Genomic DNA, 16356 nt, shown 5'->3' on the forward strand with positions numbered 1-16356 from the left:
GTGCCAACGGTGGCACGCGTGCCAAGGGTTGCCGACCCCTGAGCTAGTGCTTCCGCGGTAATAGTATACATTTTCCCCCCATTTGCAGTGTGTTATAGCACTTTGCTGACTCTCCACAGTGATTATAGCCCGCCACACTTCATATTCCACGGTGTTTCACAGATGATGAATATAGAGAAGGAAAGGTGTTCCTTTCCTTCTCTATATTTTTATCTTCCCATCATTTGGATACAAGTTAAACTTGACTGTATCTGTCCAAAGACTTTTTCCAGAAATGTGCCAACCCTCTTACAAACGCTCTGTAAATGTTTGGACTCCATGTAAAAGGTAAATAAAAACAGAGCGGGCCAGTTTTGTAAAAACATGTATTATTCACAACAGAACTATTTAAAATGGATTTTTAAAAGTACAGTTTTTGGGAAAAAATAATTTTAAATTTGATAACAGCAACATTTATCAAAAAAGAGGAGATATGGCAGTGCGTACTAATGTGCAGCGTTTCCTATTCGTTCAACAGTCTGCAAATATTTCAGAACTGAAGTTTCTTTGAGAGGAATGTTGTCCTATTGTTCAAATATATGATTCTAGTGACTCCATCAGATTGTCTGGAGTTCAAAAAGAATAAAAAATGTTTGATTTGCCTGAATACAGAATGGTTTTCTACTTTCAGTCGTTTTTTCCATGAGCTTTGGTGCAGAGGGGACAGTGGTGTTTCGCTTTGCTGTCTCTCTCTACACTGTTTCCAACCAGTAAAGACCAATAATTAAAATACATCTACTGTCTGGTTATTAGACAGCAGGTCAGTAATGGGCACGCTCTGAAGTAAGACAGGGTGGAACTGATCACTCTGAAAAACTGTGGGCATCATTTTAGGAACACAGAAACACTACAAGAAGCACATACAGATATAAGTATTTATTTAATTAAACATTCACTTCAAATGACATGTTCAAGTATAACTTAAAAAAGCAACAAATAAGCAAGTCTTATCTTCATTTTTACTCTTCTTTGAGATTACAAGTGGTTACATAGAGAAAAAATAGTTTCATTGAAGTTCGTCATCAAAAAGCAGTGACTTTCACCTTTTTCTGGTTATCAATGTTTGTATATGGAACACCTACAACAGAAGACATGGGAGACATATTAGAGCTGAAAAATGAGTAAAACACACACACATTATATACATACGAGTATTTATACACCAAGCTTTAGCTGTCAGAGAGATGACATCACATTTGACTCTTTGGTATACAGAGGAGTTCATGTTGCCCCTTCATCACCCCCTGTGGTGGATTTTTGTATGACATGTATACCTATACAACTCTATACACTATATATCTGCACTGAACATATGTACTGTAACGTTCACGTAGAATATTAGGTACGAGGTATTTTGCCGTTACACACACACACACACACACACACACACACACACACAAACAATAAACATTTTTCATGCAGCACATTCTCTCTTCAAAGATAGTAACATGGTAACAGAGATACTGAAACACACTATTAACCTACAATGGAGGGTTTATTATTATGTAAAGCATTTAACCCATATATTTGATGTAGTTAGGTCAAGTATTATTCACATGTATATCATAACATTATCACAAAAAGTATGCTGTTTTTGGGCGCGTGGGAAAGTTACTCCGCAGCAGGGAGGTGGGTTCCTGTGAAAGGGGATCTGGGAAAGTCCTCTGGGCTTTTTCCTGCTATCTGTCCGTTGGGGTTGGTCCCAACCTGCATGCGCTTACAGCGAACACCCCAGGGGAGCTTTGCCTTTCCTTCTGTTTCTCTCTGTTTAATAAAACAGCTGGCATAGACCTTTGCTCCTCACCTGTGATTTTTGTGTTTTTGACTTTAATTGGAATTGAGAAGCAGAAACCCATCTACTTCTAATCTGAGGAATTACTCACACTTGCGACCACCACATCCCTCCTCTACTATTGTTGACAGTTTGACAGTAAGAGGAGTCTTTGCAGACCTAAGCTGTGCTGCCATGTTCTTTTTTTAGGAGAGAAAAAGCTTCCGAACAAGCGACACTTATTCTTTTTCGAAGGATGCTGTCATGAATTTTTACACATAACATGCTAAGCGAGGCACACAGAGTCTGAGATTTTTATTTTTTGCGCTTTCTTTGTGCTTTTTACTGTCAGACCGTTGAGTGAATTTGCTGGGACATCCTGCCTGGTGGTGTAGTGTTAATATACACCTGAATGTTCCAGCCCAGCAAACTGGTCACTCTGATGGTCATGTGGATTTGATGAGCAGGAGCTTGACTGCTACACACCCTTTCAATTTGATGTTTATAGTGACATTATGGAAATAACAACAACAACTACTAACAGTAGTAAGTGTTACACTAACTAAATGTTTATTGTGGTAGAGCAGCTTTATTTTTTTTTAAAGCTCATTTAATCTTTTTCCTGATCCTTACTTGTTGATTCCATGCTGATATTTGTCTCCTTGTTCTTCTTTTTCCTGAAAAGAGAAAAACGGAGCTTAGAGACTTTAATGTGTGCATGCATACAGTTATTTATTTATTTCAAGTTTTATAATGGTATTTGGAAAAAACAAAACATATTGGCCCCGATATATTTTTAAAACATGTATTTGTGTTTAAATTTCATACAGTGCACACAGACATACTTATTCAAACACTTATTTTTATTAAGATGATCTGTTAACACTCACATGGTTTTCTTTTTGCAAACAAGAACAACGGTAGTCACGGTGATGATAATGACAGCTACTGGGACCAGAACCGCAATCAGGATAATCCACTTAGTTTCTGAAACACACAAAAATGAGAAACAAAGTCTTTAACTGTTAACCACATGTCCTCCACTCTCAGTGAAAAAATTCATTTGACCAATCACAGTGAAGTCAATATTTTATATGATACCTCTTATCTCAACATTATATTGTCACTTTGAACATTTTTCTGGGTTATATCAACCACAGACATTACAATTCTACTTTAGTCCAGAACGCCGTGTCGGCTAATACCTCTGATATCAGTTAGTGCAAATAGATCTCGTGATGATAAACAGTCAAGTATGAGACATCTAGCTGAACGTTAGTTTTTCAGTGTTTGATACTAAAATGTTTCCATGTTTAGTCTTGCATCCACAAAGACACACAAAGACATCACAGACACACAGAGTAGTATAGAAACAGGAAAAGTCATAAAGCGATGTGACAGCTTTAAAGAATGACATCATGTTTGAGTCGTACCAAGTCCTCCACCAGTGGGTGGTATCGCTTCCCTCTCACAGTTTGTGCCTTCAAAGCCTTCTGCACACAGACAGGTGTACGTGTTGTTGCCTGAGTCCTGACATGTGCCTTCATTCAAACAGGGGTAACTGAGGCAGGGACTTGCTGCAAGAAGACAAGAATAGGTGTTGTTGACAGTTTAATTTAGACTAACTTTAATTTACACTTGCATGAACACGCACCTTTGTAGCAGTCACGTTTGAAGTTGTAGATGGTGCACACGTAACCGTCCTGGCAGGTCTTCGGCTCACACACAGCACCGGTACTGCTACACTCACAAGACTGAGAGCAGTCCTCGGTCACAAACTTCTCTTTGAGCTGCAGGATGGAGAGACGTGAGTGCGCACATCGTCACGTGGTCACATAGATAAACAGTCACTCGTGTAACTGAAGGCCACTTACAGGGTAGTATCTGTTTAGGAAGGTGCAGCCACACTGTGCATATGGCACACAAGTCCCCTCACTCATTACAAAGCCGGTGGCACACTGGCAGCCTTCCACACACGAAGTGACTTCACACTCTGAGGGTGCTGCCAGGTTGGCGCAGGAGGCGGGGCAAGATGACATGCAGGGGAGTAAGTGCTGTTGGCGGTGCAAGAGAGGACTGGGAAAGAGAAACGTGATTTGTTATTTACAGCAAACCGTTCGGCAGAATGTAACTCTTTGTTTTATAAATGTGTCTCACGTTAACATTTATAAGTTGTATATTTGTGATAATGTGCACGCTTCTCAGAGTATCTAAACTACAAACTGCATTACCACATATCTGTCTCAGTGAGGACAACACGTTACAATCTGCGTTTTCTGACAGTTTGTTTTTTATTTACTTCAAATTATGAATACAAACAAAAACACACAACAGGTGGTGTGAGGAGATGGACTCTGAACTGTTTGTCTTCTCATATGATGTGAATGAAGTGCAGCATTTCTTACCGCAGTCCAGCTGCTGCCTCCACAATCCTAATGTAACTCCAGCCTGTTGACAAGCTGCAGCATATGCTTCATAACTGGCACAGCGCAGAGCGTCACTGCCTCCCTCAGCACACAGGTCAAACAGACAGTCTCTGAAAGGACAAACATGAGCACAAGCACAAAGCTCACACATGCACGTTGGTTCATACAGCTGCAGTCATGTGTTATATTGAATATGTCTTGATGCACGCTCAATCATCCAGGTACTTGAATCCCAAAAGGCTGATTCTGTTCATCTGGATGGCGCGTTTTCCAGATGAATTATATCGATTATGCTCAAGTTAACATTGTACTGAAATGTTTCCAGAAGACAGCTTCATACATCTCCACAGAAGTGCAGACTACTTACTCCTGGTAGATTTGGGGAGACACGGTGGCGTGGCAGGCAGCAAATGGCCCACTGGAATCAGACAGCGGCCCACACTTTGTCAGGCTGTTGTAGTCGCTGAACTGTGACTGAGAGCAGTCTGGCACCTCGAACCCTGAGTCTGGATCAGTCTCTGCTTCTTGTCTGGAGACAGAGAAACTGTTACTAAAACAGCCGTGTGTAACATGAAGTTTAGTTTCCACAAAAACTGTAACATGAAACGAGCCTATTCTGTCTGAACAATTTCTTTTATCAAGCACTTAACAGACAGACAGACTTGGGCCAAGCTCTGTTATTTCATTGTCGGGCAGCAATAATCATCTTTATTTTATAACATAAGGCAGTTTTCTTTAACAACAATATTCTCTGTTAAATAGTCACAGAAGCCTGTAGAAGCAGTGAGCCTGGTTGTGATCGTACCTCAGTGCACGGATAGGACGGTCCAAGATCCTAAGTCTGTTGGCTGGTCGGTCATTGACCTTCCAACTATTTCCAAATTCATTCAGATCCCTGACTACTGTCCCATCTGGCTTCATGTATTCATTTCTGGTGATGCCATCATAGTTCCCACACAGTCCTCTAACAGAATTCTTATAGGTACCAGGAAGTATGATTTCTGATACACAAACAGAGAGACATGAGAGGAACGTGAACAGATTTGTACAAAAGCCTAAGACGTTCTCAGACAGAACTGTCTGATTCTTTTACCTCCTCGATTGTTGCCATCAAAGCGTACAGTGAGTCCAAAGTCAGTGGTGAGCTGGATCTGCCTGGAGTTCCTTGTGATGGTCAAACCATCAACTGGTGTGAGAGGAGGTGTTACATACTCCCCGTTGACCTAAAGGAGATCAGTTAGGATTGCGTTACATCATTTTTACCACTAGAAATTGATAAAAACCTGCTCTTTATGAACGAAGTGTCAGCTGACCAGGACAGTCTTCTTCTGCAGGAATTTAACATTGACACCGTAAACATCGATGTACATCTCCTCCAGGAACGACACCCTCTTGTTCAATCCACGTCTAACGTTCTTTCCTCTCACCACCAGGGGCGTCAGGGAGCTCGACAGGTTGTGACCCAGAGCAAGTTCATAGGTGTCGATACCTTGGAAGTGATGCTTGAAGCCATCGAATGTTAGGTAGTGAGGATCCCCAGAGATGCTGCACTGATTGAACTCTAAAGAGGATGGAAAGTGGAAGGATTCACGGTCAAATCCACAGTCATTTTTGTCACTCTGCTTGTTTAATAAGGTTTGAAGTCTCTCAAACGCACCGGTGGGTCTGCAGTAGCGGTTTCCATTCTTGTCCAGGTCACACAGTGAATTAGAATTACAGCTGTGGTCCTCACATCTGACTTCACCACCAGGCTTACAGGTACACGACTCAGTGCATTTATCTGTTAGCCACAAATCTCCTACCTGTGGGCGCACACACACAGACATGCATGGGACTGGTTATATCTGGACTTACAATAAAGGGTTTTCAATATGCTAATATTAAATCCTCATAGCCTCCGTGTGCTTTTGAGCTCAGGATTTTCTATTATAGAACATCCCACTGAGTCCATCATCTAGCAACAGTACAGGCAGTACTGTACTCACATCATGGTACTCTCTGTTCGAGTCCAGACAGCCACACTGGTCCAGAGTAACACACTTGCTGTCACTGAGGACGTAACCAGCATTGCACTGGCAGCCCTCGAGACAAGTTGTTGGAGGAAGATGGCAGAAGACAGGGAAGAGGTCAGAGCACGTGGGAGGGCAGGGGGCTGTGCAGTCTGAGTAGTGGCTGTTAGGATGACAGGGCAGGGCTGCAGAGGGGGAAGAGAATTAGGTAAGACAAACAATAAACCTGAATCTTTACATGAATCTTTGTTACTGTTACTCACGGCAAAAGCTGCTGTTTCTCCAGCTGATGGTGACACCGGCACTCTGACAGGCCTGAGCATATGCCTCCACGTTGTCACAGAGCCTAGTCTGCATGCCGTCATACTCGCACATGTCATAGACGCAGTTACCCAGGAAAGCCTCAGGGGGCACTAGAGCGTGGCACGGCTTGAAGTTATTGGAGAGGATGACCCCACCACACTGAGCCTTGTACAGCGTCTCTTCTGCTTCGCTACAGTTTTGGTGGATGTCTGGACGGGTGTCTGGCTGACAACTGAAGAGGAGAACGTTTGGATCAGGATGTAATTTCCCCAACATGGACAGCATACATTTGATTCATTAGAGTAACCACTATCTGGAACCAGGGGTGTTTTGCGTGTCTGGTGAATCTGTAGACCACTACTATCTGATCTTTAAGTCTGAGGTCATTAGCCATGCCCGGGTCCAAACTCCCCTGCAGGTCCCAAAGTCACACGATCACTGTGACATCACTGAGAGTTACAAACTGTCTAAATTCTTTCATCTCTAATAAAATGATCAGCGTTGCTGCTTTACCAGGTGGAACAATTAAGTTTAACATCCAGGAATCCATGAAAACCGAATTTATGAAATTTAATGGAGTTAGAAGTTAGCAGGAAGTTAGCTCGCTAGTTTCCATCTATATGTAATATAGCATGTTCTGACTGAGGGATTTCCAAAACAAATTAAAATGTACAGCTCTGCTACCATTTCCAACATAAATGAAGACAGAAAACTAAACAGCAGTGACGTTTGTAGGCTAGCTGGTATATAATCATGTGCTACATGTTTATATATCGCTTTTTCCACTGATAAAAGTTAACGTGAGGGTTCCTGATGGTTAGAGACAAATGTAATCGCATGGCAGGATGCTGTAAACGGACCAAACTTCAGTCAGGAGAACAACTGAGAAAATCCATCCACAATACGAGGTTTGTCATTAATATACTGCTGCATGGGCTGGGCTGTAGTTACATGTAAGGTTTTAAAAACTGAGCTTTAAAATGAACAGTGGTAAAAAAAAAAAAAAAAAAACTGAGAGAGGCCGACAGTGATCACTGACTGTTTTTAGGGGCTTGTTCAGATTAAATAGAACAAGATACAAAGCATTAAAACATGTTAAAACACAACAGCCTTATTAAACGCAGAGTTGTTTGGACCTGGAAGCAGGATTCAACATGTCATCACTTAAAGACCGGATAGAGTTACAACTCAGACTATCCACATAACAACACTAAAAGTTGTTCATTGGTTGTTACCCACTGACCCAGGATCACTGTCTCCATTTGATTTCCAGCTGTTTCCCAGTTCAATGTCATCCTTGGCTGGTTTCTTGTTGGGCATTAGGTTGTCATCAGAGGGGTTCTGGTTGTAGTTTCCACACATGCCACACACCTGGAGAAGAGGCCAGTGGAACAAGGTTATAGCAACTATTTGTAACTTTTAATTTCCTTATGTGACTTGACATTGAAAGAGTTGTGATGCAGACACTAAAAAAAAGTTTGGTCTTAATTTCTGATACCTTATCAAAATATTCTCCTGGAACAGTGATCTCTACGTGATGGACTCCGTCAAATTTCACCTGTAGACCAAAGTTTGTGTCCAGCAGACTATAGGCTCCGCTGGTTATCACTTTAGCTCCGGCCAAGTCAACGGAAACTGGGGTTTTCACCCGCTGTCCGTTCAGCTAAACACAGAAACATGAAATCATGTCAGCGGCTGATTGTTTCAGTATGGCGTGGTTCCTCTATCACTGAATGTCTGTAAAATCATAAACTATGTGACATACCAGAACTCTGCGGCTCTTTTGCAGTTCAATAACAGTGCCAGGGTACAGGGTGACTTTCACAGAGCGAACATATGATGCCTCTGGTTGACCACGTTCCTCATTCTTAGCCACTATGTTGAAGGGAGTGACTTGGGTGGCGTTGCACACCTTTAAAATAACGTAGATTTTGTTTTCAAAGACAAAACAGCACTTTGTGTACAAAGTAATGCAGTATGCAGTTAAACTCTTCCCATACCTCCACCAGAGTATATGTGCAAGTTCCCATGAACGTGTGCATCACACCATCAAAAGTGTAGTAGTGCGGATCTCCAGCTACATGACACACTCCTTTACCTGAGGTCGGATATGAGACTCGGTAAAAGGGCAAAAACATACTTAACACTGATACAGTTTCAGGTGAAGTGAACATGTAATTATCCAGCCCTTTGTTCAGTTTACCTGTAGAATGACAGCCTAGTACTCCTTCCACCACTTTGCACTCCTGTGCAGGGCTGCACTGCCAAGACTCACAGCTGATGTTGTTGTTTCCAGCACACTTGCATTGCTCTGAGCAGTCAGCCTTTGTGAACCAAGTGTCTCCAACCTAAACATACACAAAAAGTTTAACGCACACTTACATAAAACACATTTTCTTGCAAAAAGGAAAATCTCCCACAGCACACCCACCGGCCTGTATTTCCCATCATCATCAGTGCATCCACACTGGCTGAGTGGGACACATTTGTCTCCGCTGAGGATGAGGCCAGCGTCACAGATGCAGCCCTCCACACAGGGAAGATTGCAAGAGCCGCCGTGGCCTGCAGGGTTCTGACAGCTCGGCTGAGGACATGCAGGGCCGCATGGGGTGTAATGACTGCCGGGGAGGCACTTCACAGCTGGAGTGAGTCACACATTTGGTAAAGGAATTTTTAGGATTGTTTGTAAAAATGCACAACAGTTGCTACATATCTATAAGCAAAAAGCAGGCTGTATCTGTCTACAGGAAACGTGTTACAGCAAAACTCATAAAGTTTGTGTACGCCATTTCTTTTTGAACCATTGTGGGCCCCTAACTCAGAAGAGGGACAGTTTTGGTGCTCCCAGTGGAATTATCTAAAAGTTGTGAGAGATGTAACCTAGTGAAAATGAGATGAATGAGAGTATATAATATAAACTGCACTATTCTCACCAGGATATTTTTCTGAAAAAACAAACAAATGTTGGTAAATTTTCTTGAAATCAGTAAACTGGGAGAGTCTGGAACGTCCACTGTATGTTTCCGTGGACCAATAATCCTTTGTGTTTCCCATAAAGCAGCATTAAGCCTATGTAACCTTTGTTAGACAGCAGACACTGCAGTTTTAAATGGAAATATAAACTAATATAATGTCATAGAATACTAGTAATAGAGAAAGTGGAAGATGACCTGGGTGTATTCGACAAATCATGGGCATTTTATTACTTTATACTTTTTATATTTAAAAGGATCATTTTGTCACGCTCAAAATGAAGGCACTGATTTCTCAGGGAAACATCAAATACTGTTATTATTACTTAAGTAATACATATGGTAGCAATGGAAAAAGTATTACTTAACATCCTTTTTGTTTCTTTACACACACAAAGACAAACAGGACTCACGACAGAAGGTGTTCGTCCTCCATTCGATGGGGACTCCTGCAGCAGCACACATGTCGGCGTAGGTCTCTATGGCCTGGCACAGAGCCACGGTCTCGCCTCCAGTGGCACACATGTCGAATACACAACTCTCAAAGTATGGCTCAGGGGACACAACAGAGTGGCAGGGCTTAAAGATTCCTGAGGTTACGATCAAAGACAGAACAAAGTGTAGTTGAAGCGACTGCTTGCACATCATTTTCACCATATTGTCTAGCCTAACAGTGAAACATATACAAAGTGGGAAAAAGGCATGAAGGCCTTACTTCAGCTAACAGCACATATCTATATTTCACATCACCAAACCAGTTTTTTACTGCATGTATACATCATATCATTTCCCAAGCATCACTTCCACAGTCCCTGGACATGGCTTGTGCTGAGCACCATGTTTTGTCTGCAAGGGTGGTGAAGTCGTCAAATCTCAGTGCTTAATAAGATTAAGTACACTCTGTAAACCAGCAGATTGTTTCAGTGGAGGAGTTTGTGTGTTCTTGCCAACAGGTACCTGCCGGCCAAATGGAGTGAAAGGCAGTGGATGACAAAGGAGGAGTTTGGTGAGTCCATTAAAAAGGCAAACGTTTACACCTACACTTTGAGGGTCTCATCAATCCTACAGTCAGGTCTTCTGCAGAGTCTTTGCACCAACTATAAGGGATCACATTTCTCACCCTCCCTGGGAAAATCAGTGGCAGGTTGCCGGGGGTGCCCTTTGTCACTGATTCTGTTCATAGTTTTTTTGGACAAAATATCTTGGCACAGCAAAGTAGTGAAGGCTGTCCATTTGGTGGATTTTGTCATTCATCACATGGTGAGCTCCAGCTTCCACTGAAGCGTTTCGCAGCTGAGTTTGAAGTGAGAACCTCAAAGTCCAAGACCACGGTTCTCAGCCAGAAAAAGGTGGAGTGATCACTCCAGGTCAGGGACGAGTTCAGGGGTCTTGGGATCTTGTGCGTATGTATTATTGTGGGGTCGACCTTTCAGTATGAAGCACCTTGAGGCAACTGCTGTTGTGATTTTGCGCTGTATAAATAAAACTGAATTGAATTGAGTAAGGGAAGAGGAAGAGTGTCGTGTCAGATTTGACAGATGGATTGGGATAGCATCTGGGTAATCTATGATCCGTCTGGGTAGCAACTGAAAAAAATGAGGTCATGTACATAAGCGGCGGAAAAGAGTTTCCTTCGAATGGTGGCTGTTCCTCCAAGATAGGGTGAAGAGCTTAGAGTAGAGTGGCAGCTCCTCCACATTCAAAGGAGCCAAAGGTGGTTCGGGCATTGACTAGGATGCCATCTGGACACATTTGAATTAAGGTATTCAGTGAATGAAGGAGGCTCTGGGTCAGTTCCAGGACTTGCTGGAGTGAGAGATCACTTGAAATATAACTTATTAATGTCAAGAGCTGACTAGGATGAGGAAAGTCTGGGATTGTCTCCTTAAACTACTGCCTCAAGGACCATGGATGGATGGATGGATGGATGGATGGATGGATGATATTAGACAATTAGTTGTCATGATAACATTCTTTTATGTGTGTGTGTTTCTTGGAGAGAGAGAGAGAGAGAGAGCGTGCGTGTGCATATGTGTTTTTCATACCGTTGGGATCAGTGATCATGCCACAGCTGGTAGGCTTCGTGGCCTCTTCCTCCACCTTTACATCACAATCTTCTTCTTCTGTACCATCAGTACAGCTGAGAGGAGATGGGAGAATTCATTGGAATTAAGTCAACATGTTTGTGTTTGGTAATTCTAAGGCTAAGATTATCAGGAGACTGGTGACATGTACAGGACAATTTCTGAGGAGAATTTGAACAGTTTAATAGCGATATTTAATGCAGACATAGCAGTCAAAGCTGAATGACGATGAAATAAAAGGAACTTAGGAATAAAGTGGGATCAACAGTTCTTGTATCGGCATAATGATGAAGAAATGAAAATCTACAAACAGGTAAAATTACAGGTCTGATATTCTGTTTTCTGTAATGTGACTCACTCGGGATCTGAGTCAGCAACCTGCCAGCTGTCTCCTAGCTCATTGGTGTTAGCAGCTGGTGTGTTATCTGGTTTCAAGTTGTCATCGTCAGGATTCCCATTGAAATTTCCTGTGGGGACAACAGATATTCAGAATCACTCTATTTTAATTAGTCAAAATCCTACCTGTGTTTTACTCATTCAGTAAGGAACAACAGCTAATAATTGCACTGGCTCTTACCACACATCCCACAGAGTAGGCTGTTGTAGGAAGTTGGCAAAGTGACATCAGCATGATGGTTTCCATCAAAACGCACCCTCAGATTAAAAGATGTTTCTAGGACAACAAACTTTCCACTCATGTAGATCTTAACTCCACTGATGGAGGTAACAGGTGGAACAACCGCAGTGCCATTGACCTGACAACAGCCAGAGATCAGAGTATTATTGCCAGAAAAACACAGCTTATTATGTGTACTTGTTCTTTGTTCCTCTACAGTAGACTTTTCCTTTAAATCAACCATCTTTGTGTACAAATGCAGCAGGGGACAGTTTCCACCCTGTACTGAGACGAGGCTGAATCCGTTATTAAAACACATTTTAGGAAAACACATTCAGTAAAGAGGCTGCCTTGCATGACTATGACTATAAATATATCATTGTTATACTTGCCTTCTGTTGCATTACGTTTGGTAGAGAATTAATTTACTTCTTTTAAATTCTGTTTTATTTTGACTGCTGCAGGTTATACAAATCTCAAGTCTGATTATGAAGAGATTTAAAAAAAAAATCTTACATGTGGTTCTTGTTTCAATAGGCCGAGGCTGTACATATTGGCCTTAAAATCATTCAGTTGGTAGTAAATTAAATGGGTAAAAGCACTAAGATAACAAACAGAGATACTGTTTATTGTATGGGTGATGGAAGAACCTTCTGCCTACCTGGACCGTGTGTCCCTTGCCAAAGATGACAGTGATACCATTCACATTGATCACCACAGCCCTCACATAGGAAACCTTCTTATTACTTCCTCTGTGCTCATTCTGGGTATGGACCGCGAAATGTGGCAAGCCGGAGGAGACATTGCAGGGTTTGGTCAAGGTGTAGGAGCATGAACCCATGTAATGGTGAGTGCGTTTATCAAAGGTTATGTAGTGAGGATCACCAGAAACTGAGCAGATACCATTTCCTGAACAAAGAAGGCAGGAAGTTAGTTTATCATTTACCATGATGAGCAAAACAAATGCAGATGTCAGTGACACTATATAAGATGGATAATTCACTGAGATGTCAGATGTGTTAAATGAAATAATAATCTTTAGATGTATGTGAAGCTGTGTGATTAATATACCCAGAGGGTGGCATTCATATTCTCCATCTTTTGGTTGGCAGCTCTCAGTAGTTGGGTTACAGCTGGTGTTATGACACTGTAGCAGACCTCCACTGTGGCACGTACACTTTTGTTCACAACCCTCCAAGTACCAGTCATCGCCCACCTGACAAATGTACACAGAATGCAAAAAATAATCAGAAATGTTGTCATGTAATTCTCTCTTGTATGTCCCATGAATATAAAGATCTAAATGATAAATATACATTTGGATTCAAACCAGGGATTCAGTATGCCACTAACTAATTAAGCCAACCTACACTCATTTATTTACTGATTTTGGGCTTGCTAAATTTGGTGGCTCTAGTATATAAATGCTCTTACATAAATACAAACGCTATAACACCAGTGTCTTTTACAGTCAGGTAAAATACAGTGTAAACAACATAATCTGTGCTTGATAAGTTGAAAGTAAAAACCTTTGTTGTAAAACCAGTATTTTTGTGCCAACAGCTCACTGCAGTCTATGCACCCTTAATTTAGCTGAGTTTTGATTTCTTTTGTACTGTAAGGTCTTTGTGCCCTTTTGGTGTCTCTCCTGTTGAAGTGGTACAATATAAAGAGAACTGAAAATGATGTTAGCATGAGCTTAGCACATTTTAAGGGTAAATGGAATGTGGTTTTAATTGCTTGGAGGCTGTTTCCACTTACAGGGTGATAGGTTCCACTGGGGTCCACACAACCACAGTCTCTCAGTTCCACACATTTGTCATCACTGAGAATGAAGCCAGGGTTACACTCACAACCCTCCACACACACTTCCTCACAGCCAGGTGGTCCCACCACACCAAGACATGTCTCAGGACATGAACTCACACAAAGGGAGTAGGAGCTGTTGGGAGGACAGGTCAGAGCTGTGTGGACAAACAGAGGGATGAACAATAATGAGAGGGGACAATGGTGGACAAATGGCAACAGAGGAAGAGAGGAATTGATTATGGAGGGTGAGTAGGATGATTCAAAGACAGGGCATCTAGGTATCTCATATTGATTTTACTTTGTGCAGTGTCATAAATGAAAGGATAGACAATATTAACGGCATTGTTCGTTTTAAATTGGTTTCAATAATGTGCACTGTATCTTAACCTCTCCTCCATATACAATTATAAATATAAGTTCAATTATAATGTTAGTGAGCAGGATGTAATATACCTTAGTTATATTTACAGGTGGAGACAACTTCCAAAAAGAGAAGTTATGGCATGCACCCCATTTAAAAAGGTATTATTCAAGGCTTTATTCATTCATGCTCCAGAATGGGGCTCATCAAGCCAATGGGTGATGTCACTGTGGCTATGTTTTATATACAGTTTATGATGTTCACAGCTGATATTAATATTAAAATATCATATATCATATAGATATATTTAGTATATCTCATATTCAAACTTACAGCAGAAGTCTGGAGTCCTCCATGGGTAGACTTTGGCTCCAGCACTATGACATGCGTCAGTGTAGGCCTGGAGCTGGTCACACAGCACGTGCTGCTGGCCATTGAACTGACACATGTCAAACACACAGCTTTGGAAGAATGGAGTGGGATTAACTACACTGATACACTCCCTGGAACAGAGAAAAACATTCACTTAGTTTAGGCAGGAAAAGGCAGAGGCTCATATATACTGAAAATCTGAGTTCAAACAAACAAAGTACATTTGGGGTGAAACAGTCAACAACTCTTGCATTAGTTTAGCAACAATTCACTAGCTGGGGCCACGTGCTCATTTTACATTTGACAGTGTTTCTATTAGAAAAAGGTGAATGGCTTAAACATGAATTGAACTGCGGTTTGGGGAAGGCCTCGCTGGGGACTGGCAGCTCCCGGGCCTGGCAGATCCCCAAAGAAGGCAGCCCCTAGAAGCAGCAATAACTGTGCATTGTGAAGGTCAAATACCTCTGCAGTAATAATTCAAATTTAATTTCAATTTATTTATACAGCACCAAATCACAACAACAGTCGCCTCAAGGCGCTTTATATATAAGGTAGGCCCTACAATAATACATACAGAGAAAAACCCAACAATCATATGACCCCCTACGAGTAAGCACTTTGGTGACAGTGGTAAAGAAAAACTCCCTTTTAGCGGGAAGAAACCTCTGGCAAAACCAGGCCCAGGGAAGTACAGCCATCTGCCACGACTGGTTGGGGTGAGAGAAGGAAAGCAAGATAAAAAACGTGCGCAGAGAGGGCGAACGCAAAGTGACAACGCCACCCAAAGGAGAGGATTATAACTGGTAGGCAGGCCAGCAAAGATGAACAGACCATGGCCTCAACAAGGTGGTCAAGGTTCCAGTGGAGTGGATGAGATCGGAAAACTAGGAAGGAATGGCGGGAGAAGAGATCAAAGCAAATCTGACAGTGACGCATGCCTGGATTTTAAGCCTTGAGGTAATGTTTTGACGCCTCTTAAAAGTTGAGCTTGTCAAGATGGAGAAGATGGAGAAGGAGTGCCTGGCTGGTTAATTTAGTTTGGGTAAGGTAGCGATAACTACTATGCCAATTTCGGAAAGGAACAGAGGTGATGGTAAGCAGTTTTGGAAGGGCTGGCTGAATTGAAAGACTGGTTAGAGGAGAAGAGCCTTCCATAATGATAACCCCCACAACCAGCAGAGAGCTGAGTAGAATTCAACTGAACCACACAGAAGATGATAATGCCATTTTGGATGTTGTCAGAACCTCGAGTCAGTTTGGAGACCTGTCTCTAATGACTGTGTCAAGAAGGGAGAATTTAGATGATGCTAGTGAAAGCACATGAGAAGGCAGAAGTAAGGAATTATGTGCATGGCGGAGATTAGATGTCTTAAAAGGAGTCATAGCAGACAGAATTTGGCATCCCAACACCATGAGGAGTCACCGGCGCTTTGCGAAGGCAGAAAAGATGGCATCCCAGTACCCACTTTACTACTGTGTTTGCAAATGACCGATATGGAAACAAAGACTGGCAACACGGTGTTAGTTGTTGTTGAATGCACAATGTTATATCTTGTGAAAGATGGATAGAATCATGGAAACTGGCATCCCAGTG

The 16356-nt window shown here is 42.0% G+C and overlaps 1 protein-coding gene across 1 annotated transcript in view; it reads right to left on the reverse strand.

Annotated features, from left to right (window-relative positions):
- Positions 1 to 895: 895 nt before the first annotated feature.
- zanl (zonadhesin, like) overlaps positions 896 to 16356 on the reverse strand; it is an 88491-nt gene continuing 73030 nt past the window's right edge. Inside the window, 29 exon segments of the mRNA XM_039609584.1 lie at positions 896 to 1117; positions 2444 to 2487; positions 2701 to 2797; positions 3244 to 3387; positions 3465 to 3600; positions 3685 to 3845; positions 3878 to 3886; positions 4216 to 4346; positions 4604 to 4765; positions 5042 to 5237; positions 5330 to 5459; positions 5550 to 5797; positions 5894 to 6038; positions 6222 to 6430; positions 6509 to 6780; positions 7792 to 7919; positions 8047 to 8211; positions 8314 to 8460; positions 8549 to 8646; positions 8752 to 8896; positions 8980 to 9188; positions 9934 to 10110; positions 11566 to 11660; positions 11963 to 12071; positions 12182 to 12359; positions 12882 to 13129; positions 13292 to 13436; positions 13982 to 14184; positions 14724 to 14893. Coding sequence (XP_039465518.1) covers positions 1062 to 1117; positions 2444 to 2487; positions 2701 to 2797; positions 3244 to 3387; positions 3465 to 3600; positions 3685 to 3845; positions 3878 to 3886; positions 4216 to 4346; positions 4604 to 4765; positions 5042 to 5237; positions 5330 to 5459; positions 5550 to 5797; positions 5894 to 6038; positions 6222 to 6430; positions 6509 to 6780; positions 7792 to 7919; positions 8047 to 8211; positions 8314 to 8460; positions 8549 to 8646; positions 8752 to 8896; positions 8980 to 9188; positions 9934 to 10110; positions 11566 to 11660; positions 11963 to 12071; positions 12182 to 12359; positions 12882 to 13129; positions 13292 to 13436; positions 13982 to 14184; positions 14724 to 14893 — 4357 coding nt within the window. The 3' untranslated portion in view covers positions 896 to 1061.

Source organism: Oreochromis aureus, linkage group 3 (genome assembly GCF_013358895.1).
Source record: "Oreochromis aureus strain Israel breed Guangdong linkage group 3, ZZ_aureus, whole genome shotgun sequence".
NCBI classification, from domain to species: Eukaryota; Metazoa; Chordata; class Actinopteri; order Cichliformes; family Cichlidae; genus Oreochromis; species Oreochromis aureus.